Consider the following 25,178-nt stretch of genomic DNA (forward strand, 5'->3'; position numbering starts at 1 on the left):
CATACCAAGGCAAGAAGTGTCCGCTCTAGCCCTACAGTGGTACATTTTGTGTCCAATCTATCCTGAGCTCCTATTCCTGGCACGAAAATAGCACTAACCTGCAGGAATCCAGGACAGTAGAAACACACACTATGCAACAACACACCTTGCATGTTGAACAGGTCTTTCCTTTTGAAATAATGCAACTTGGGGGAAAAAACTGCATGGTGTTCCAGCTCCTAGGAGCAGTTGCAAGCATGCCTGGCTGTTGTCATTCACTCACAGGCAAGACCAAAGGAAATTTTGCAGCTTTCATGCTACAGTTCTGTGAACTTTCAGGGCAAAGCTGGAAAATCAATGCCAGGTTTGTCCATAGAGAAGAGGCTTTTAATGGTTTTTCTATTGACCTCACCACTAGTAAAAACCTGTCATTGTTGATCAATGTGGCGCTGTCACACTGGCCACCCTTTTCTCTGCTTTTCCTATCACAAATATTCCCGACGATAGACAGAGTGAGTACACATGCCATGGTGCAAATTAATTTTGTAACGTCATTATTGTTGACAGCTGAGTATGCAAGTCATCTCAGCTTCCTACTCTTTTGTTTGTAGTTATGTAATAAGAAATCAGGGAAGTGGGACTAAAGCCTTTTCTCCAACCTCAGCCACAGTGTTTAGACAGCTCAGAGTGTCCTTGCTAATGAGGTTTCCCCTTCCTCTGTAAGGTCACTTAGAGGAGACTGCAAAGCATCAAATCACACTCGCTTCGTTATCACTCACCTTGGTTTCTCAGTTTTGAAATTTAATGGTCAGCTTGCTTTTTCTTTTCTTTCCTCACTCAATAGCCAACTTTATTTAGCGCAACAGACAATTTATACTCTGAGAGTTAGGAAGAATCACATATGTAAAATGTATAATCACAAGGACAAGCCACACATGACAAAAACATGGTTTCCATGAAGGCATATGGATAGCAACAGCTGAAGTAAACTCACTCCTATGTGCTACACCTGGGAGGAGCACAAAACCACATTCTGTGCTCTGAAGAAACCGAGGTCACAAGATTAATGTCTTGTTTTATTACAAGCATTTGGAATTTCCCTCACATGACTCCATTCTTGGGCTGTGCTCTGACAATATTGAGATTGCACAGTTGTGGAGAAAATATTGCCTGAGAGCATTCTGCCAGGCAACAGGCAGGCCAGCATAATCCCTGAATCCTTACACACAGGGCATTTTAGAAATTAGCTTTTCTAGTACATGAACAACTATGTTCAGAAGGAAAACATATGACAGAGTCTGGGAACTCCCACCAAGCCTTGGGAAAGGAGTTTATAAGTATCTTGTGGCTAGTTTAGTCCCAGGCTCAAAGAATTAAGAACACTGATTCTTCATGGTGACTCCCTTTTCAAATCATTCTTGTTATGTAAAGTTAAGATTAATTTTACCTAGCAATGAATAGTACCCATATTCAAGAGCCATGAAGATAGTTTTATTTCTACAGACATATCATTTATGTGAAGCAAATCATGACAACCTCATCTTGGGATTAAATTATAGAAGGTCTCTTAAGTTTTATATGGTCTAAAACACAGAACAAATTTCATTTTGTACACCAACCACTCATTTATCACTATGGTGACAGATGTCACGTTTTTTCCATGTATTGCCGAGTATAATGTTACTCTGTGACTGCAACCAGACAGGAGAGAGAGGAACATGGTACTTAGGACAGACAGTGCTACAGTCAGACAGGCCAGCCTTAATGTAGAAACTACTACTATTGAGTTGTGTGTCCCACATGACCTCTGATTTTTCATCATTAATCATAGGAAGCAATATCACCCCTTCCCTGTCTTGTGCTTCAGCTACATTGCTGTTCTCAGGGCCTATGGCAAAAGGATTGATGACTTATGGAGGAGGCATACTGTCTTGGCTGCTCATGTTTATGCTTTTGCATTTGGATCAAGGCATCTGGGTTTGTGATATTTGAAGTGTTTCTTGACATAGATATCTGGTCTTGTCTTTACTGAGTCGGGTTTCTTTCTTTGCTGTTGTGGTTTCTGGGTCCCGGCCAAGTGTAGTCACTGTGAGGTGGCTGGTACAGAGTGCTTAGGTGGACCAACCACCTGGTGTCACAGAAGAATGTGTGCAGGTTAGAAGACAAGGATGACATGGGCAGCCGGGAGAGTTAGAGAACTCTGGGCCTGCACCAAGAGGACGTGGAAACGGGTTGAGAGAAGGGCCTTCAGCCAGACTAAGATTAAGGCATTTAGTAAGACCTGAAATGGAGGACAGAAAAGACAATAATGGTCACCTACCTGAATCCCAGCTTAGTGTGGTCTCATGGGGTCCTTGGTAGAGAGTGATTCTATAAGGAAAAGCTGAAAGGGTTTGTGGGGACAGAACTGGGCTGGGCAGAGGCTAGGTATGTCAATGTCATTCATTCCACTAGTCCTTGTGAGGTGAATTAGATAATATTTTTAAACCACTTAAGTCCCTGCCACAGAGCATTTGAGAATGTTATCTCTTATTACCTGATGCTAGACTGAGATATGATGCTAATTCTTAGGCACTTAAGAAAGCAGGTATTTTTTTTAACTCTTTTAGAGAAAAACTGCAAGGAAAGTATGATCGGCTCATGGAGCATCTTTGTTGTTGACATCTTATATTACTGCCTGACAGTCACCACAGTTATGAACCTACAATGATTCATTATTAATTAAATGTCAAACCTTAGATTTTTGTCAACTTTTTCTTTCTCCACTCCCCTTCAGATTTCTATTCTGTAAAGGGAAGCTTTTCCTTGCTAGCCGCTTTGGTTTATCACCCGCCAGTCGCCTGGGCTCTGTCGTGTTGTAGTCCCCAAATAACACACAAGATGCTGTATTAATTATGAAGCTGTTGGCCTTGCTTGTTTCTTACTGGCTAGCTCTGACTTAAGTAATTACCCCATAATTGTTAACCTAAGTATGTCTCTTACCGGAGAATAGTTCCGGGCTTCCTATCCCATGGCGTCACATGTCAACTCTCTGTGTTTCTCCTTCCCAGAATCCTCCTGGACTCCTAGTCCCACCTATCTAGATTCCTATTGGCTCAACAGTGCTTTATTAACAAATGTACAGGACTTCCCCCATCATCTCTTTTCTGTTTAAACAAAAAGAAAGGTCTTAACTTTAACACAGTCAAATTGTATATAACAGAACAGTTATCAAATAAGAACATAGTTACAATATTTTAGCAAGGTTTAAAGAAAATATCATCCATCCCATCCTTGTGAGTCCAAAGTTCTATATGTAGCTTATCTTTTATCATAACTAAGGAAAACTATAATTATAACTATCTGTCTTCAACTCTATCAAAGACCACAGAAGGATAATATATAAACACTAGGACTGATAAGAGACATCTTACTGCCTGGACAGTCACCCGAAGTTCCTCTGTAACGTTGGGGCATCCATCTTCAGCCCATAGGCCACAATGTATCCAGAAGATTTCTCAGCCAAGCAGGAAATTTCAAAACTGTCCATCTGCATCAACAGTCTGTCAGTCATTTTTCTGTGTCCTGCAGAAAGTCCCGTAGACTCTTCCATGAAGCAGGAACCCTGTAAGACTGAGTTCAGCAGTCACTTTTCTGTGGGTCCTGCATGTCCAGATTATACAACAACAGTCAAACAGTCTAGGCAAGAGCAGTTTCTTGCCCAAATGGCTAATCTTGCCATGTTGAAAGCAAACTCCATAACGAGTTTCTTTAATGCCCATCTCAGACGTAATTGGTGCTGCCAGGAGCAGACATTTCTCATTGTCAAGAAAAAAACCCTAAACCATATTAAATGCAATTTTCTGAAGGTCTTTGAAAGGTTTGACTATCTATCTCAAATATATTTCTGTATATCTAGAAAACCTAACTTACCTAACTATAAATTCTATTATAAGTAACTATCTATAGTCTGTATTCAATTATGCATTACATTTTAAAAGATCAGTATAAGCACAATACTTAATCAAGAGGAGAAATATACACATCACAAAATTGACCTTGAATTTGTATCAATATATGAAAAACCATACCCATACCATAATTCCCCTTTTTACCATTAAAAAGAGATTGGTTTTGATCATTAACCAATTATAAACAACCCCTTTAAATGAAAACAAAGATTTATAAACAAGATGGGAATTAGGACGTCGCTCATTCCAAACTGCTTCATGCTGGAAGGGGGCGCTGTTCATACCATGGGGATCATGACAAAACTCAGAAACCTGTATAAGTCCTTATTTTCGGAGTCTATAAAGCTGCATCATCTTAGCTGTCTCAATAGTTGGAACACCTGGTCCACTGCTTCCGGGGGTCTTGGTTCGTCAAACCACAGAAGCCTGGAAGGAATCCTCAGCTTTTCATTTTCTGTAGAAACATAAATAAAAACTCCTTTTCCAAGTAACATATCCTTATACTTAAATTTTGAAGTCAAGGTATTTTCAAAAGATATAAGTTGAATTAATTTAGCAGCATTTATAAGCAAGTGTACTTTATCATTTGTTCCTTCCTTAGCGATGAAAAAACTGAAAAACACAATAACGTACAGTATCCAGACTCTCTGTGTATTTTCCATCTTTACGTGGCTTATTTATTTATCTATTATTACTTTATTTATTTTACTTTTATTTATTCTTCTCTGAGACAAGGTTTCTCTTTGGAAAACCCGCCTGCCTCTGCCTCTGGAGTAAATCCTTCCAACGTGCACCACCACAACGCTGGCTTTTGTATTTATTTACCATTTTGCCGTTTCATTTTTTCTCTCAATCTCACGTATATTTTTAAACACACTGTAAACCTTCAGAGGTTTTGTTCATCCAAGTCTGACTTTACTGTAAATCTTCACGTTTTTCTGGCCACATGTCTTATCTGTAAAACCGAGGCTGTTTTAAACTGCTGTTTCCAAGATGGCGGGTGTAAGCGTGACTCCAGCTTACCGCCTTAGTCCATGCTGACATCCAGCAAAAGCTGCCACTTCCAGCTATACGTACACACCTTTTAATCATTAGCAGAGTCTCTTAAAACAACCTTGCTGTTTTTTTTTTTCTTTTTATGCCGAGTCAGGAAGACTCCGGTAAGCGAGCCACGTGAATCTCGGCTTGTCACTAGCAAAACAGAGCACACCTGAGAAACTGCTGCTACCAAAAATCTGTGCTTCTCTCCGTTCTTCTGTTTCTAAAATTCCTTTAAATTTTCTGTTATTTTGCGTGGAAATTCAATCCCGCTCCTGACAACCATTCTGTAAAGGGAAGCTTTTCCTTGCTAGCCGCTTTGGTTTATCACCCGCCAGTCGCCTGGGCTCTGCTGCGTTGTAGTCCCCAAATAACACACAAGACGCTGTATTAATTATGAAGCTGTTGGCCTTGCTTGTTTCTTACTGGCTAGCTCTGACTTAAGTAATTACCCCATAATTGTTAATCTAAGTATGTCTCTTACCAGAGAATAGTTCCGGGCTTCCTACCCCATGGCGTCACATGTCAACTCTCTGTGTTTCTCCTCCCCAGAATCCTCCTGGACTCCTAGTCCCACCTATCTAGATTCCTATTGGCTCAACAGTGCTTTATTAACAAATGTACAGGACTTCCCCCATCACTATTCGATATATTATAACCCATCTTTTCCACCCTCTCTTTGAGTTCCCTAAGGTTGTGACAGTTCTCAAATGTCCTTTTGTGTAATGGCCTTGACAATTAAATTTGGGCTTACCTAATATATGTCTGAAAAAAAAATCTTCCCAAGAGTCTAGTACACACTGGATTAGCATTGACCACATGGGTAAGGTTGTGATACCAAGCATCTCTACTGTGAGCCACTTATTACAGCATTTCTTATGCTGTAACCTTTGGAAGCAGGTACTAACTGCATGAGCACCAGGGAACAGAGAGTCAAAATTGTGCCTTGCTAAAGGTAAAGTAGCTATCCACATTATTTGTAAATGTTTTATATGGAAGAGTCGTGTTTTCTCCTTACTAACCTTTGTTTTTCCACACTTATACTTTATCAGTATGATCAATTATTTTGTACTTTGTATCATATTCCCAAACTCAGTTATTGATTTGGTTATTCAAATTACTTTGGCTTTGGCCTCTGGAAGTCTTTTACTTGACTTCATTTTGCAGTTTTGAGGGTTTTTGTTTGTTTGTTTGTTTTTGCTTTTGGAGAATATAAAATCCCCAGGCTCACTGCATGTTTACTGTCCCTTCCATATTACCATTTTAAAAAGTATTTCAAGCTTAATTTTTGTTTTATTTTATACATACTTGTGTTTTGTCTGCATATATGTCTATGTTCCATATGTATGCCTGATGCCTGTGGAAGAGAGTGTTTGATGTCATGGAACTGGAGTTACAGGGGATTGTGAGGCATGACATGAGTGTTGGGAATTAAAGATCCTCTGGAAGAATTGCCAGTGCTCTTAACCACTGAGCCATCCCCCCAGTCCTACCTCTACATTATTAATTGATCATCACTTCCAAAGAGCGCTGGTGTGTGTGTGTGTGTGTGTGTGTGTGTGTGTGTGTGTGTGTTCAATTAGAAACCAAGATCTGAGTACTAGGTATGTGTTAAATTTGGGGTGCTTTTTCCTTAGTGTGCATAACTAGGGGATGCATGTATATGAAGCTACATATAGGGGTCAGTGGTTGAGTACTCGCTGTTGCTCTTGCAGAGGACCAGGTTTCAGTTCCCAGCACTTATATCATGGAGCCCACGATCAATTGACTCCTCAGGTCTGGGGACTGGATACCTGCAGATACCTACACAATACACAGACACAAAAACACACAGTAGCATATGCATAAATTTTTTAAAGTATTTAAGACCATATATAGACATCTCTGTAAATGTATTAGCTTTTGTTAAATTCATGCTGATATTTCCAGCTCTATTCTCATAGGTATGGTTTATAATAACTTTATTTTTTTCCTTTTCTACAACCTGCCATTCCACCAGTGATACCCCGTACTTATACCATATGTCATTGATTTATTTATTTGTTTAACCTTGCTTTATGTATGGGCAGCTATTTCAGATTTGTTAACGAATGTCCCATGAGAAGCAATTTCCTTCTACTAAAGTAGAATAATGCTTACACTGCCTTTCTGAGTATAATTTGAGCAGATTTGGATCAGCCCTGTGACCTCTCAAGGTGATCCTTCTTAGGGTAGAATTATATTTGGCTTTCTTGTTTCTGTAAATATTCTTTTCACAGCCTGAGCTGAGTGGTTGGCATATCCAAGTGGATTTGCATGAAGTCTAGACCCTGCATGTGTTTTATTGGTAGTTTCTGGCTAAGAGCTCTTTATCTATGTGTTCTTGACAATATTGATTTTAGAAGCTACTTTTTTAATTTCTGTGACAGCTATTGACCAAATTTTACTAGCAATGAGTTTTTACTAGGCCCTTAGGAATCCCAAATTTTATTTGTCCAAGAGATTCTGTTGGAAGACATCCCAGCAAAGAGAACATGACTTCCATGAAATCTTAAGAGTTGTGACATGGGGTCAAGGTGGTGTCATAGTTTACGTAGACTGATAAATCTATCATAATACTCATGTAAAATATCAACAAATAGTCTCCTATTGCAATCAATCTAAAGTTAAAAGTCACAGTGCAACTCACTCACAGATGCCACAGGCATGTTACAAACCACATACTCTGTGTTTAAAATATCAAAGTCTCTCCAGGATATGGCAGCCTCCTGTGCTCCCATTTCACCCAGCTGACTTATAAATTACAAGAATAAAACCCTAAAGTATAGGAAATGTGTTACAATGTCCCAAACTGTATTTTTTATGTATATGGATTAGTTAGCTTATAAATACTATATTCTGTTGGTCAAAATCCCATAAACCAAATTGAATTTAGAATGCCAATGTCATTTAGAATCTATGCTTGTATTTTTATAATAAACATGACCCTTTGTTGGTTACCAGAACTGTTCTGTTAAACCATAAAGAAAGCAGTCATCAATTAGCAGAATTCTAACCCATAGTGCTTAAGTTTCAGCCAAAGCCACTCTCTCTGTTTAAGTCACTCAGTCTAAGTCACTGAAGTGTGAAAGTAGGGTGACTCAAAAGGAACAACCTGCTGATGGCACGTCAAAGAAAAGGTCAGAGCATTAAACTGTGGACTCCCCATGCATGGAAGACAGCATTCTTCCTATCACCCATAAAGAATTAGAGGCGGGGCTGTATGTGTAGACCCGCTTCCTTGGCACATAGGGGAGACCAAGAGAGGAACAGACTTTAAATGGTTCCAAATCAGCAGGTTGTTGACGAGGGAGCTAGTTCCTGGGGTATTTTAACAACAGACAGACTTCCCACACTCAATAAAAGCTGCCAGCTCTCTATAATATACTCCATCCCTACAACGAGCTGCCAAGTATTTACTGCAAATCTGCAAAGATTTTACTCCAGGGGGTGTGGTTTGTAATTCGATGATGCTGTTCTCTGCCCCTATGGATAATAAAAGCAAAGGCACAGCAAGCCGCCCTGTTTAGAGAGGCAAGGAGTCCCACAGTTCAGCTGAATACTACTAGCTGATCCTCAGGATACTTAAACACACCAGCAATTGTCCTTACTTGTTATTCCCATGCACCATAATCTTTTTGAAATATGAATTCACTAATTCAGTAGTGTTGTCAGGGAATTGAGGCTTACCATATATTAACTTCAACCTGTAAGGGGCCTGCTATTTACATGTCATGTAGTGGGGAAGCTTCTGTCTCAACAATAGATTGCAAGAATGTGCTTAGAATGTTCCCATGTGAAGCACAGGTGAGATTAAGCATTAGGATTTCAACTAACAATAGCAGTGATAGCATAGACTTGACTAAATGGCCCTCCTTTTCTTCTCTCTGATCCCACATAGGATTTCATTTACATTTTAATACTAGGAATAGAAAATAAGGGGAGGGCCACATTTTTCTGTGCTATTAGCAGAGAATCCTTATGGGATGAGAAAAATGTGGAATCAGGGAAACAAAGCAGTCACAGCTCTTAGACTTGAACATGGGTAAGACCAGGCTATTCTGAATCTCATCATAAATTCTCTCTGGGAATGTTATATAGAAAATTTAGCTGCCTAAGCCTTTAAGCCAAACTGAGGGCACTGTATTCTTGGGAGTCAGTATTTTAAAAACAGCCTGATTAATCTTCCTTCAATAAATCTACTACTTGGCAATGCAAAGGAACCTGAATGTCATCTTCTTCCCTTGATTTGTTAACAGTAGAAAATAATCATCGACCTTTCTATCTCAATCTGAATGACTCTGTATCAAATAGTGTATTGAACATATAATGCTGTCAAAGAAAATGAAGATGTGGAGAGACAAATGCCAAGACACTGAATTTTTCCCCCAGGGAGAAATGTAGTTATTAATAGTTCCCAGAATTCTCCCTATTTTTTTGAGAAGGTAAAATATTACTTATTGTATTTGCATTTTTAATTTGAAGTTAGTTCCAAGGACCCAGATTTTAAAGAGTCAATGCAACCAGACTTACAGGCATCCTGGTGGGAACAGATTAATAAAGTGGGAAGTCCAGGCACCAACAAAGTAGTTTTAACTGGAACTAGTATATTTTGGAACTTAGGACACTGAAAGCAGGTCAGTAGTTTTTTGAAATGCAGAACAAATTCACATTGAAGTCTTTTTTTTTTTTTGGTACAAATACACTGTTTCTTATACAGCCTCTTCAGTTACTAGAGAAGGTTGCTATATGTGTGCACAGTGCTATTTGGAAAGAAATAGCTTCATATGTACATGGTCTCTGGTCTCTGTCCTTACTAGTCATGGGTTATTGAACATTTAACTAGTGGGATTTTAGAGGGCTCACCAGTGGACTTCTCCAATCTGCTTCCAAACAAGTAGGCCTGGAGGAGGCTGATTAAACATCAGTTCAATAAACAATGCCAATGTACAAAGTCATTTAACACTGTGACAAATTAGAATTAATAAGTAAATTCAGCCAATTATGTTGGTGTAAGCTCATGATCCCAGTGCTGGAGAAGCCAGGTGGGATCATTTGTTCAAAGTAAAGACCCTTTCTCAGAGATAAACAAGGAAGTGAAATTACCAAGGTTACAGGATAACCAGGACTGCTATACAAATGTCAATAGTATATTTGTATACTAAGGCCAAACAGAATTTTAAAAATTAAAAGTGTACCAATTAGAGTGGAACCAGAAAGCCAAATACTTGGGACCTGCACCATCAAAGGGATCAAACATTGGTGGCATACATGAAGGAAGTCCTACATAAACACATGTCTTATGAAAATGTCCTGTGTTGATATCTTATAGCAGTTACATAGATATGTACATACGTGAAAATTCATTTACCTGCATAATAAAGATTTCAGCATTTTACTGTGGGTGTGTCCATTCCCAAGGAGAAACTTTTGAGTTGTGTTTTATTTGAGTTAGGGTTTCATGATGTAACTCAGTCTGGCCTGGAATTTGCTATGTAGCGCACCTGAGCCTTGAACATTAATTATATAACCCTGAAACAGCCTCTGAAGCTCTAGGATTATAGATGTGAGCTACTATGCATAGCTAAAAGTTTTGAAAAGTAAAGAAAAACTGACACACACACACACAAAATAGAAGTAGATGTGGGCCTGTGTTAGTTACACACCTACTCACAAATAACTTTTAAAGATTGACCCTAGATGTCATTTTAAGCATTGACCCCAGAACTGGAGAGTCTATCCTGTCCAATCTCCAGTGCAACTTAAAAAGAAACACGGACCACAGTTTTACAGTCTCTATTGGCCATAGAAACAACCAGTAAGTTTACGTGAAATGTCTGCCTCCAACCTAAGAGAAACATCAGGCCTCTTTCTTATTCTGCCCACAAGCACGAGAGGTGAAAGGTGAAAGGTGAAAGAGCAAACGTCTTTGGGAAAGTGTACACGGTGAAGGAAGGCAACTCTTCCTGGCACAGTTTGACTTCCCTGAGTTTCCGTCTTCTCCTGCAAGAGGTGACAAAGATAATGCAGGTGAAATTCTCCACCAGTCACAAGGACCAGTAATTTGAGTTGAGGAGCAGCGTGGAGAAGTTAAGGGGGACAGAACTTCACCAGGATAATCTAACCCATGTGTGCTATTTTAAGGTTAGGAAACTGAGGCAAAGTCCCATGGCTTATGGGAAGTGTGTTGATTATGGGCAATGGGAGGGCTGCCTCTAGATCCAGCTGCACAGGTGCCTAGTCTGGACTTCCTTTCATTATACCGGTGTGCTGGATATCCCACCTGAACATCAATGATGAAACTGCTGGTTCTTTGTCCAAGCACCAGAGTGCCCTGATTTCAGAACATTCAATGCAGAATCCCAAGCCCACGGAGGCCTGTTTGCCACTGACTCCAGGAGCAGTTTATACTGTTTATTATGCATCTGCAACAAGAACAAGATTACTATTTACAACTGAGGTAGCTATTTTCACAATCCTCCATGAAGTCAGCAGGCAGGTATTCTTTTGAACGTAAATAAACACCGTCAACCTCGATTGTGTGACTCTATTTAGTATATTTTAAAAGGTGATGGTTTAATGACCCCCTAGTAGTCTATAACAATTATTGCACCACAGAAAAAGAAACATGAAATCCCCTTCTCACAAATAACACTGAGACTAGTGTTATGAAAAGGCAGTAAATCCCAGGGAATGGAAATACTTTACCTTCCCACCAAATGACAATGTTGTTAGTTTTCAATTCATAATTTGCTGTTTCTGAAAATATATGATCTTTGGGGGACATGGAAAACAAAGAAATAAACACACACTGTATAGAATTCATAGTTACTTAGACAAGTAAGTAGATATATGAGAGAAAGAGATACACATGATACATCTCCACAATATGATCTGGGGCAGTTGTGACAAAGCAAATGTTCTTGTACAGCCAACTATTAGCTCATTATAGTGGGGCTAATAAGGTTGAACCTGGGCTGGTATCTGAAGAGAGAGTTCTCATTGTAGCTGCCCTTTTCACATGCAGAGCCAGTGGACTAGGAGGACAGGGAGACTTGAGTGCTGTCAGGTTTATTTGGAAGAACATGAATGTTTTATCTTCTGAACATTGCTTAGAAACAGTGTCAAGGATTCTAGGTCTCTCTATGACAAATATGGCATACTGGGTTTCTCTGTCATAGAATGCTGCTGGTGGATTGAATACCAGGACTTCCCCTTGTAGGGCATCTGTGAACAATTGGATTAATTCAAGGGAGACACACTAAACAGGGCTTACAAAGATTTTGGTGCACAGCTCAATTCCCTGCTTCTGCCTCCTGTGCAAAACTCCTGTATCTGCCCCATGTAGCTACTGAGCATAACTGAAAGAGGAAAGGCATTTGGAGCCATATCATACCCTGCTCTTTCCTCACCTATAAAGTGGGAAGGTTAATGTCTGTCTGGAAGAGCTCATTTACTGAGTTACAACATACACTCAAAATTGTATTATTATGTACTTGTCATTAAAATTAAATAAATATAAAATTGATTAAAATTAAAGTATTCTGACTGTATGATATACTTACATGTGTTTATATTTACCTATGTATATACATAAAGTCTACCCATACTATGATTGTTAAGTAGGTACAGTTGGAGGTCATAGCCTCGGGAATATGTATCACTTTCCCCAGCTTGCCTTCTTAGCACTTGCATTCTGGAAAAATTATGATTCCCACTCACTTTCATCCTGAAAAGAAATGACCCATTTTGGATAAGTTATATGATCGCCCTAAATAAGGATCAAAAGGACATCCAAGAATAGGTTCTGCCTTGGTGCTGATGAATGAAGTACCACTAGACAACCACTGGGTTAAGACTGGTTTTACTGGTGATACCAACAGACCTCAGTCACCTTATTTCAAAGACTTGGCAACTTTTGCAAGGGGCATTTGCACTTTCTTCCTAGTCCAACGTTGTGAGCTCATTCTTTGTGTTTGATTTTCCAGTGCCCTCTTGACCTGTCGTACTTTTACTTTCCTCTTGGAACATTTTCTTTCCATCTGACAAGTAGTACTTAAGCAGATTCCACCCCTAACATGGACTGGTCAAGCATTTGGAAGATGGATTTTGAGTTGATTCCATAATCTGCACCTCACTCTTGGGGTTGATACACAAGTATCTGTCTCAATTTTCAACTTCGTCTAAATAGACCATTCTTTAAATAGAACTCTAGGAATTTCTATTTTTATTCCAATTTCAACATCAAAGTCAAAGTTCCTTACTGTTCCTTCTAGAGACTCTAATCTGGATTTTGTAAATCCCCTCAGCTAGCTCTTAGAGTGAATCTAAGAACCAAGTTGAGAGTCCCTAAAGTATGCTGGTGATGTATTCAAAGTCGATTTTGTTTTCCAAAAGTGTTACTTTTATTTCACAAAGCCCAAATCGTCTCTAAATTTCTCATGCATATCCATGTCCTAAAGCAGAGATTTCCATTATGGAGGTCAGATCTAATGCTACAGTTGCTATGAAACTAGCCGGAAGTTGGAGAAGTTTTACTCAACCTCTAACAGGAGTAGAAAGGAATACAGGGCTTTCAAAATTCGCAAGTAACAAAGCTTGTGATTCACACGTAAACAGGGATAAATTTGTTGTAGAATATGACTTTTCCATCACAAAATAATTCCAAGTGTCTGCTGATTCACAAGTGCATTTCAAACATCATTCTTCTAATCCTGGCTTTTTATGTTGCTAGAGATGACAATATAAGGAGAGTCACAAAAGCAAACCATCAGAGACTTGACTTTGTACAAGTGGAATTACCATGAATTATAGATCATCATAACAGATGCAAAAATCATTTCCCTGTACCATGAGTTGAGGAGGTTTGCATATAAGTACCTGCAAAACTCCTTGATGGATGATTTACTTATATGAAAATTCTTTATTTTCACCTCAATGCTGTTTGCACCATAACTCATAAAATATTTACTGAATAAAGAAGGGAAAGGGGAAAATACAATGTTATCAGACAGAATATAGTACAGTTGGTCAAAAGTACAAAGTGGGCTTTGCTTTTTACCAACATCATGATCCCTTTCAGTGTTTGTAGCCCTGATTTGTGCTGAGTATTGGGTGGTTAGCCCCCATTTGCACTGAACACTGATTGTGTAGCCCTTATTTGTACTGAGTATTGGGTGGTTACCTCCGATTTGCACTTAACACTGATTGTGTAGCCATGATTTGTGCTGAGTATTGGGTGGTTAGCCCCCATTTGCACTGAACACTGATTGTGTAGCCATGATTTGTACTGAGTATTGGGTGGTTAGCTCCGATTTGCACTTAACACTGATTGTGTAGCCATGATTTGTGCTGAGTATTGGGTGGTTAGCCCCCATTTGCACTGAACACTGAGTGTGTAGCCATGATTTGTACTGAGTATTGGGTGGTTAGCTCCGATTTGCACTGAACACTGAGTGTGTAGCCATGATTTGTGCTGAGTATTGGGTGGTTAGCCCCCATTTGCACTGAACACTGAGTGTGTAGGCCTGGCTTGATGCGTGCTTGTGACCTTGGCAGTGATCTGTTTCTATTGTTACAGGCAATGAAAGCTTAGAAGAAAACTATGTTCAGGACAGTAAAATGGGGTTTGTCATCAACGCCATCTACGCCATGGCCCATGGGCTGCAGAACATGCACCACGCTCTGTGTCCTGGCCATGTGGGCCTGTGTGATGCCATGAAACCCATTGATGGCAGGAAGCTCCTGGATTTCCTCATCAAATCCTCCTTTGTGGGCGTGTCTGGAGAGGAGGTGTGGTTCGATGAAAAGGGAGATGCTCCTGGAAGGTAAAGAATCTATATCCTCGTGACCCCTGAGCCAGATCCTGACAACTAAGGTCCCATGGTTTGGGAATGCTGAAGATAAACTCACCTAGACAGATAAAAATATAGATGAGACTAAGACCACACTGTTTTTGAAAGAGTCAAATACGTCATGTTTAACTCTAAGAACCCTACACCCTGCTAGCTACCCTCACACCAAGATATTACCTAGCTTTTCCCTCAGGATTCCTGAGACCTCCTAAAACGCACACACACACACACACACACACACACACACACACACATATATATAATACATATATATATATATATATATATATATAATTTTCCTTTGAGTCATTTTACACACAGTCTGTTCTTCAACATTTGTTTTGATGCCATCAGTGAGCTCATACATAGCTGGTACATAGTGAATGTGTTCTGTGTCAATATTAACTGTATTAATTCATGCGCATTTTCATAGGAAAGAGATAATAAGAATGACAGAGGAATTGAAATCTATAGCAGGAAGGCAAGAGGCCATGAGCCTCTAAATGATGCAGTGTGCCCATCATAGAGGCCCTGCTATCTTCCAGAGTGTGGTTTTATAGACTTAGAGATTCTTGGGGAAACATGTTTTATGCTAACTTGAAACATCAAATTATTTAAGTCTTACAACTCTTGGTGCATTAGTTTCCTTTCTGAACGATAATGAGTGTCAAAGTAAGCCTATCACTAAAAGTCACACACAGAGCGAGTGGTGGTGGAGGCAGTGTGATCTGACCCTGGGGTTTGTAATCGCCTTGTCACACCATGCTGCTTTTTATCTAATCCTAAAATGAGGAAAAATTGCTGGAAGCATCCTTTGTGTCACAATGGAAGTACTGTGAGAGAATGTTCATGGAGGAGTCAAGTTCTACCTGTGGGGAATCCTCTGTGTGGGTTAAGTGAAATCTCCCATAAAAATCCAACAGCTCAATACAGGATAAAATGATATGTCTTTGTCAACATTAAAACCATGTGCTGCAGGATTCCTTCCAAGATGCCAGTTAGGTGGGGGCAGTTGTTGATTGGAATGTGAGTAGAATGGATTCTCCAGGGCCTGGAAATGTGGGGCTCTAAGCACCTTAAGACACAGTATCAGGAGGAACAAAAGGTTTGAGATTCAGGAGAATCCCCACTATTATATAACCCCACTATTATATAACTCCACTATTATAATCCTGAATCCATTGAAAATGAGGCTTAGTAGAGGGTCAGACTTGTACTGTAAAGCCTCCTCCATGATCCCAAACAGCATTAGTAATAATAATAATAATGATAATAATAATAATAATAGTAATGACAGCAAGAGCAGAACTTCAAATCACACATGGAATTTACTTAGTGTTTAATTAGCACGGGGCTGGAGAATTTTCACACTCAGTAAATGCATTTTTCTCTTTTATCATTTATAAGGCATCCCGATCATAAGAAAGCAACTCAGCTTCTATGTCTTCCATCTTTAATTACACGTTAAACTTGCGAGTCTTCCCGGGATCCCTTTTCAGGGATTCTTTCCTCCTGCATGAGACTGGTCAATGTAATGGATTCAGTCCTCTCATCACCTCCCTGGGCATCTAGCTCCTGTCATAGGATCTCAGGTTCTTGGTCCGTCTGGTAATTACTTCAGTTAATCATCACACAACAGAAACTGAGTGCACTGAGGAGGATCCATGTGGATGTGATTTACATTCACATAAGAGTATTTCAAATAAAGGGAAAGCACATACCGGGAAGGAACCCTGGGGTTGAAACGGGGTGGAGGGGCTGTGTTTATTATTTGCATGCCAGTACTGGAAGATCTTTTCTTCCACAAGCCTGCATCCCTCCCTTAATAGCTAGTAGTTTTGTTGTTGTTGTTTCTCTTCCAGCGTTTGGAACTTTTTTTAAAAAGTGTTTTCATAATAAAATATTGTGAAATTTTCGGCTTCCAAATGCTAATGAAGTGTGAAATGATTTTCTTTATGAAAGAACGAATGAGGAGGTGCTAATAAGAGTCTCAGGAAGTGATTTACAGGGGGAAGATGGTTTACATTGGCAGCTTGCAATGCCATCATTAAGCTTGTGAGGAAGTGTCACATCCTAATATGGAGTAAAGTGCAGAAATTAATGGAAAAATAGAAAGACCCTATTGGACAGTCACAACAGGTTCATTGCATGTGTTCAAAATGTAGAGGAATTGGAGGTGTAGATTTTTCATTGACCCCTAGACGACTGTGGGCCACAAGCTCACAATTAATAGCCTCTTAACCCCCACACAGAGCTACTTTGAAATATTCTGGTAAGCCTCAGCAACAAGGGGGTCATAAGTATTAGCCAAAAGCCAGAGCAGCAAAAGATAAATAATGAGCTCCAGGCACACTCTGTAAGTTGTCCCCAGTGGGCAAGGGGAAAGTTCCATTACTGTTGCTTTTCTTTCAGGAAGCTGCTATTTGTAGAAACTGTTAGAATTTGAATGTGGAGAAGCCTTGAGTTACCCTGTGGGAGGCAGCACACATTTGCACATTAAGAACAAGCAAAACAAAGCCAGTAAATGGATAGTTAACCTCTAGATAAGGAGGTGGGGCCAGGTCCAACTGTCTATCAGGTACAGCTAATAGACAGCAGTTGTCCAGAGTACTGAGAATGAGACTGAACCTGGCAATTCTGGAATGAATGAAGCAGGGGTAAGGAGATCCGGTGGGATAGAACTCTGCTCAGGAAGAGGTATATGCTCTGGTTCATGGCCCTCTAGTTCTTTGGCTAAGCATAAGGAGAGGGAGCCATGATGACTCATGATCTAGTACAGGAGGTTAAGGACTGTGCAAAGCTCAGCAGACAACAGTCCCTCTGCAGATCAAGGAAGAAGCCAAGCATAGAGTTTAGGTAAATTACTGTATGTTATAGTTGGGGGGATCGGGAACCACTAGAGGACTGTCATAAATAAGTGACTATGCCAACAGCAATGTCTTCCCAAGTTTTTTTTTTGTGGTTGTTGTTTTTTTATGTAGTAGAATTAGCCAGCATATTAACAAGTTCGTAGAAATAGAACCATGATCTTAAACAATGATTCAAATGCACTCCGAGTCTTACCTTTGGGGATGTATAAGATACCATCTGCCCTGTGGTTTATTAATAGTAGACATTTGGTGAACCCAACCAAGAAGACAGGAAACCTAAGATTAAGGAGTCTGACAAGGGCCTGCTTACTGACTCATGCATGGTCCCTTCTAATGGTGGCATATGTACTAGAAAAGCATGAGAGCTTTCTCAAGCTGTTTTTGCAGAGGCAAGAATCTTGACCCTGAGGGCTCCCTCCTCATGACCCTGTCACTGTCCAATCACTTTGGAGTAAGGGTCTTAGCACATGAATTTGGGGAAGATGTAGACATTCATATATAAGACCTATGCATGTTCCCGAAATACAAAGTAACTTCTGACGTGTCTTAGGTCCCTAAATCCATATAAGTACCCTAAGAAAGTTACAAAGATTCGTGGCAGTTCTGAGTAGTACAGCTTACTATTAAAATGTGAGACAAAGCTCCAGAGCACACATCTTGATGACAAGTCCTCTGCTTTAGCCATCGTATGGCTCCCAGAAGATATTTTGGTTGTAGTAAACATTTCTTAGGGGAAAAAAGAAAACAGAAAAAAGAAAGGTACATGTTGCCACCCTTACTACAGGACGATTTCAGGTTTTTTGTGCAGCATTGGAAGCTACTGACATAGATGACACCAATTGTTCAGTTCCACAAATGTTTGTCTCAATCAGGAAGAGATCCCTTTGAAAGTCAATGTACAGAATAATAAATTGGCTGGCAAGATGGCTCTATGGGTAAGAGTGCTTGCTTGATAAACAAGAAGACCTGTGTTCAAATCTCTAGCATGTTTATAAAACACCAGGAACAGTTACTCATATTATAGCCCCAACATGGGGGGTTAGAAACAGGAAGATCCAGGAGCTCACTGGCTGACCAATGTAGCTAAATTGATGAGCTTCTGGCTCAATGAGAGACCCTAGTACCAGGCAGCAAGATAGAGATTGAAAGAAGATGGCAAATGTCATATTCAAGACTCCACAAGTAAACATGGACATCACCCATGCATTCACGTGTGTGCACCACACACATATGGAGCAAACACAACATATAATATGCACACATATCATATAACACACATTAAATCCTCAACCTCTTTACTAACTAAAGATGCCCTTTTCAGGTTCCTTGTTTTATTTGTACTCAGTAATTCTAAGCCTTATAATACCTCCACTTCCCACTTAAAAGTTTATTGTAATGAAAATTGCAACTGAATATAAAAAGGGTATATGAAATAAAAACAATCAAGCATGGAAATTAATGTACTCATGGATTGTTACTTGTTCAAAGTGTACCACATGGGTTTAAGGAGTTAGTTGATCAACTGACCAACTGAACAAAACATATCATTACTTTTGAAGTATAAACCAAGAAAAAGTTTGAGAATAATATATTCTTTAGCAAAACCTGATGGTATACAGATATTCTCTGAAAAGAGGAAGTATTCAGAATGAACTATAAATGTGACAGTTGCTGGTGCTGGGATGTGTGGTGACCCTAACTTAGATTTCTCTTCTTTCATTAAAACCCACTTATTTAAAAGTCTCCTTTTTTTCTCTATCAGGAAGACTCACATGTGTTTACTTCCTATGCAGGTATGACATCATGAATCTGCAGTACACTGAAGCTAATCGTTATGACTATGTCCACGTGGGAACCTGGCATGAAGGCGTGCTGAACATCGATGATTACAAAATTCAGATGAACAAAAGTGGGATGGTCCGCTCTGTGTGCAGCGAACCTTGCTTAAAGGGTCAGATTAAGGTAAGCCAGGAATGCATCCCTGGACATTATTGGAAAGGATGCTGACCACCTGTGCAGTAGGAAGCAAAGCATATTTTAAAGCAACATGATCCAAAAAGGGAATTACTGTTCATGCCCTTATGTTTAGCTAAAACTGAAAAGAAAGGTTAAGACATAGGTGACTCTTAGGTTAGGAGATAGGATTTTAGATATTTAGATGATATTAGATATTTAGATCTCTAGATATTTGCTTAGGAACTATATGAACTATTGAAATAGTGTTAAGTTTTATTTTAATAGCAATGACAAGCTGGAGACTTACATACAAATGTAGGCAGCAAGGAGATGAATAACAGCATTAAAAATCGAAACAGAAGTAAGTGTGGAAGCCAGTAATGGTGCTTAGTCATAGTGGCAGCTATTACTAAAGAAAGCTCTGGGGATCTAATGCACAGCGTGGCCTGTGATGGATGTGGTAATGAACTTCACTGTGGCAATCATTACACAGTGCATGCATACACCAAACTTCCGTGTGGCACAACTTGGTATAACATTTTGCCAATTATGTTAAAATTAAAAACTTAGACAAAAAGTAAATGTGGGAATCAAAACCAGTAATATCGCTTAGGCACCATTCCAGCTGTTGTTAAAGAAGGCAGAAGCTGTCCAATGACAAACATGTAGCTAAAATGACAATCAGTCATGGGGCTGAGGAACACCAAAACCAAGCAGACACTTTGATTAGCAGTGCCCTTTCCCTACCAAGTACTTTGGTTCTCCTGAACTGGATTATTATTTTTTTAAACAAAGATAGCCTCCAATTTTTGTATTATATCCAGGGACTTTCGGGAGAGAGGAAGTAAGTAGCTCATAATATTACAATGTGCAGAAAACTAGAGAATATAAAAGCAAAATACCAGGTTTCTTGCTGGGTATGCTGGGGAGAAAGGTCAGTGAAGAAGGTTGGGAAACATAGCTTTAGGTCCAGGCTGTTTCCTGTGATGCAGGAAGCAGTAGAGAATAGGGGAGGGGCCGTGAGTTAGCAGGCTCGCGGCTCAGATAAACTAATAGGTCTCTCCCCAGCTCTAATTTGCTATGATTCATCTCAAGAAGCAGACAGGCTGTCACGTAAATGTCGCACGCCACAGCTGGATCCGGAGTCGATCTTGTGTGAAGATCTGGACCCCCCTCCTTATGTCATCATGATGCTGTGCTCTGCCCAGGAGCTTCAGACTCTTCCTCATGCACAGGGAGGTCCAAAGGATGCTGAGGAACACCCAGTATACTTAAGTTTTCTGGGGCCAGAGCCTAACCTAAGTTTTCTTGTGGATGACTGAGAATCTTTATATGAACTACTAGAAAGGTTGAAAGTTTTGGGACCTCTAAGAGCATGAAGCAGCTAGGAAGCCTTGTCAGAAGAGCATGACGCAGCTAAGAAGGCTTGTCAGGGAGGAAAAATTCATGGTAGCTCTAGCCACTTTGAGGAAATAATGAAGTTCTGAGACCAGCTGTAGTTGTAACTGTCTTGGGTGTTCTTAGAAGAAGTAACACTATAATTATACTCTGGCTGCTAATGAACTCTTATTATGGCCACCATGGCCATGGCTAGCCCCTTAGTTGGTGGGTATTATAGTCTGTGTGTGTGCCACAATGGTTTGTGTGTGGCAACGTAATCCTCAGTGTAACCATGTGGAGAGGTGGTTGGACCTATAAGAGGTAGGACCAATGGAAAAGTAATTAATTAAGTCATTGGCAGTATCAATCCCAAACAGATAAATATTTGTCATTTGCCTCATCCAATAAGTTATTATTGCAGTAGTGTGTTTTGAAGTTAGGTCATTCATGTGCTTAGACCCTTCTACATACAGTTTTCCTCTTTGTTGTGAGGTAGCACCAAGAAGCCTTCATAAGCAGTGAAATAGTGCTGTCCAATCTTGGACTTCCAGTCATCAAAACTGCAAACTAAATGATCCTCTCTTGTTCATAAATCTTGTAGCCTCTGGTGTTTTGTTTTAGGAACAGAACATGGACTACAGTGAATCTCATTCATCAAGGAATCTGATCATAGCCTGAATAGTATGAGGCAAAGGAGATAGGGAGACGATGTTAGTTTCCAGGCTATGCAGAGGCATTTCAGTTGTGTAAGAGTGACTCCAGCCTAAACACCATGGATGAGCTAATAGCTCTACTTCTCACTAGACATCCACTTTCTTGTCTAGATGGAACTCTTTCACATGAGGCCATCTGGTGGTACTTAGGAAAATGTCCTCTGAGATCCAAGGCATCAAACTTACCCTTAACTGTTACTATGAGGCGTCAGACCAGTGGATTTTTGTTGTATTGGGATCTTTTGTTTGTTTGAATAGTTGGTTTGTATGTAGAGGAAAAACAAAACATTGGGTGACTCAAGTCATATGTGGGGAGAACAGAAAAGTCCAAGATCAAAGTCTTTTTGACTCTTTTCCAGTTGGATGGTCATTGCTGAACAGCTAATGAAATGATCTTATTTTCCAGGTATAGGGTGAAGGAGAAAACTGGCAGGAAAAACATTTTTCCCATAAGGATTCACCAGATTACAGATCCCCGTAAAACCTCTCCTGTCATTCTGTCTTAGGCAGGCCGTGACTGAGTGCTCACAGAGCATGCTCACACAGTATTCCCATTGACATTCCAGAAGAGAGGCCTTTTTTCTCTCCAAGCTCTATTGCAAGGCTGCCTGCATGCGTTTGTCTGCCTAGATACTGAAGTGTTTCTGGCAGTGTGTCTGTGTTACACCCATATGACGTTCTCACACGAGATCCCAGTAATCATTGCTGAGCCATTGCGGAATACTCACCATAAATGCAAATCTCTCGGGGGCCAATTTTAAAAATATTCTGTACTCTGCAAGAGAAAAACATGTCTGTTCTCAGCAGCACCTGGATTGGGAAGATGCTTGTTTATTTCCCATAAACACCTTGGGAGGTAGAGAAACAAATGAAATCTGAATTCCATTACCAGATAATAGCACTTACAGTCTAATACCACTAATTTGCCACCTACCAGGTTTAGGGGAGCGAGCAAGCTCTCTGTAGCCACTATGAAGAGAGTCAGCCTGATCATAGGACATTAATTTGTATTAACTGGGGAGTGGAGCCTTCACAAACAAACAAATAAACAAACAAAACTTAAACATCAAATACCATAAATGTTAAAGTAATAATTTGATACCTTTTTGAGAATTTATAAAAATTTATTATTTTTATTTCTTTTGAGGCTATTAAAATCCCATTTTCTATTACTTCTTTTTAGACATATGTGACTCATAAAAACAATATCTTTTGGTGCTAAAGCTTTATTGAGAGAGTTAATCCTAGAAAATGTAAATAAAATATATTTTGTTGTTATTTCTTACAGATCTAGTCTGGTCAAAAGACTCTATGCTATACAATTTAATAAAGGGTATTGACTACAGGAAACTGGTTATAAAAAAGTAAAAGGGGACACTGAGGCAAGCCAAAGAAGAGAAACAGTAGGACTGCATTCCCACTCTTAGAATAGAAGGACAATGAAAGAATTCAGAGTCTTGTTCTAAGATACAGTCATGTACAGTGGGGTAGGGAGTGAAAAGATACCCTGTGTTCTGTTTTCTTGCCTTTAGTCCTTTGTCTCACAGGTATCCTTGAACCATAAGAACTATGCTACGTGCAAGCTTTCATTGGCAACTCATTACTGGGCAATTCTACCCAGACAAGTGGGAGCAAAGGAAGACAGGACACAAGACCTGAAGGAACAAAAATGGGTAGGAAGTTAAAAGAAGATTAGAGGAAAGAAGGAGGAAGCGAGGGACTTAAGTGTCACCCAGGAAGACCTTGTTAACATACAATGAATTCTTTACAAGTTACTCCTTCCTCACAGAGACTCTTACACAGAAGGTATTATAGGCGCTCCCTTTACAGGTGATGGAGCGGAGACCATGAGGGCTTCAGTCTCATGCTTCTCCATTCTTGCATCAAGAATGTTACAGTACTGGGCTGAGAGCCAACCCAAAGCTCTTATCATCCCAAGGCCACATGTTGTTCAACTCTGTCGTTATGTGAACTGGCATGTTTCCTGTAAGTGCGGATTTCGATTTCCAAGCACTGGCTTTTCAACAGTTTAAAACATAAATAATGATCCACTTTAAAAATACAAAGAGAAGAGTGTATAGAATTAGGAAGAAAAGCTTAGGGGGAGGGAAGTTAAGTTGAGATGAAGAAAGTGCCAGACAATGAAGGAATCTGTAGAGCTGTTGTTACAAATCTCCTGCATGCTCCTCCCCCCCTCCTCTCTCTCTCTCTCTCTCTCTCTCTCTCTCTCTCTCTCTCTCTCTCTCTCTCTTTCACTCTCTCTCTCTCTCACACACACACACACATACACCTTCTTCATTTAAGTTGGTATATAGATTGTTTTCCCAAGACTCTGAGATTGGGTTGGAGTCTGTGGCAAGAGAGGGGAGTGGTTCCTCTCATCCTCACATATCCTGGTGAACATGGTATTCATTGCAAATATTTTCTCATTATACATGGCCTGTTGTTCTGCGTAAAGCAATGCTGGTTTTATTTTTTGGTTGTTGTTTTTTTTTTAAACCAAATTCTAGCCACACACATAGGCTTCAAAACTGGAATAACTTTTGGCCAATGTATTTACAGTATTTTCTACTAGGGGAGGAGGGAGGAGAGAGGAGAGAGAGAGAGATTTAGGAAAATAGAAATTTGGATCTCAGAGGACTGCTTAATTTTGAACTGATAACCCCTTGCCCAAGTTTAGCTTCTTATATCACTCTTACATTATTATTATTGTTTTGTTAGTTTGTTTGTTTTCGTTTTATGGCTGAGCAAAAAGGGCAGAGACAGATCTGCTGAGTACCAAAGTACAGGGAACATTATAATTTTCAGTGTGATATCAGACGTTTTGATAGATACAGGATGTCTTAAAGAGTCCACTAAGCAACCATTTATATTTGTTCCTAATTGGAACAGGGTATTCCTAGGTGTGTGCCCTGAGCATCTGAGGATACACTGCTACAGGACAGGGATGGTGATCTCTCAGTTTTCCAAACAGTAGCTGTGAGAACATGGAGAAGTTCTCTTTGGAGTAAAGTTGACATTTCTAATAACATCTTTTAAATTACATTGATAATTTCAATTCTTTATATTTATACTACCTTCTTTCAACACAGGATGGTATTAAAATATTCTGTGTTGTTTTAGAGAAGGTGCTGCAAAACTCTGCAGCACAGTAGGGATTTAGGCTCCCAAGTGACTTAAGTGTTCTCTCATCATCCTTTGAATAACTGACCCTTACTAATGCTTTCTTACGCTCTGTTGTTTCCAAGCTAATTTCCTCTCTGCCTATACATTTTCCTGTTTATTTTTTGTTGTTGTTAAGTATTTCTAGGTATTACTAAAGCTTATTCAGTCCAATTTCAGAATTATTCTCTAAAAGATATTGTTTATTTGGGAGATTGGATTCTCATTCTCAAGCAAAATTGTCAAGCAAATAATATG

At 39.7% G+C, this 25,178-nt stretch overlaps 1 protein-coding gene across 3 annotated transcripts in view; it reads left to right on the plus strand.

Moving 5' to 3' along the window:
• The window catches only part of Grm1 (glutamate metabotropic receptor 1), a 367,695-nt gene that overhangs the window by 294,375 nt on the left and 48,142 nt on the right, over nt 1–25,178 (plus strand). For all 3 annotated transcript variants that reach the window (XM_040758193.1, XM_040758192.1, XM_040758191.1), the window contains 2 exons: nt 14,566–14,812; nt 19,503–19,671. In XM_040758193.1, the coding sequence (XP_040614127.1) occupies nt 14,566–14,812; nt 19,503–19,671 (416 nt within the window). The remainder of the gene's footprint in view (nt 1–14,565; nt 14,813–19,502; nt 19,672–25,178) is intronic.

Source organism: Mesocricetus auratus, unplaced genomic scaffold (genome assembly GCF_017639785.1).
Source record: "Mesocricetus auratus isolate SY011 unplaced genomic scaffold, BCM_Maur_2.0 Super-Scaffold_100018, whole genome shotgun sequence".
NCBI lineage: Eukaryota > Metazoa > Chordata > Mammalia > Rodentia > Cricetidae > Mesocricetus > Mesocricetus auratus.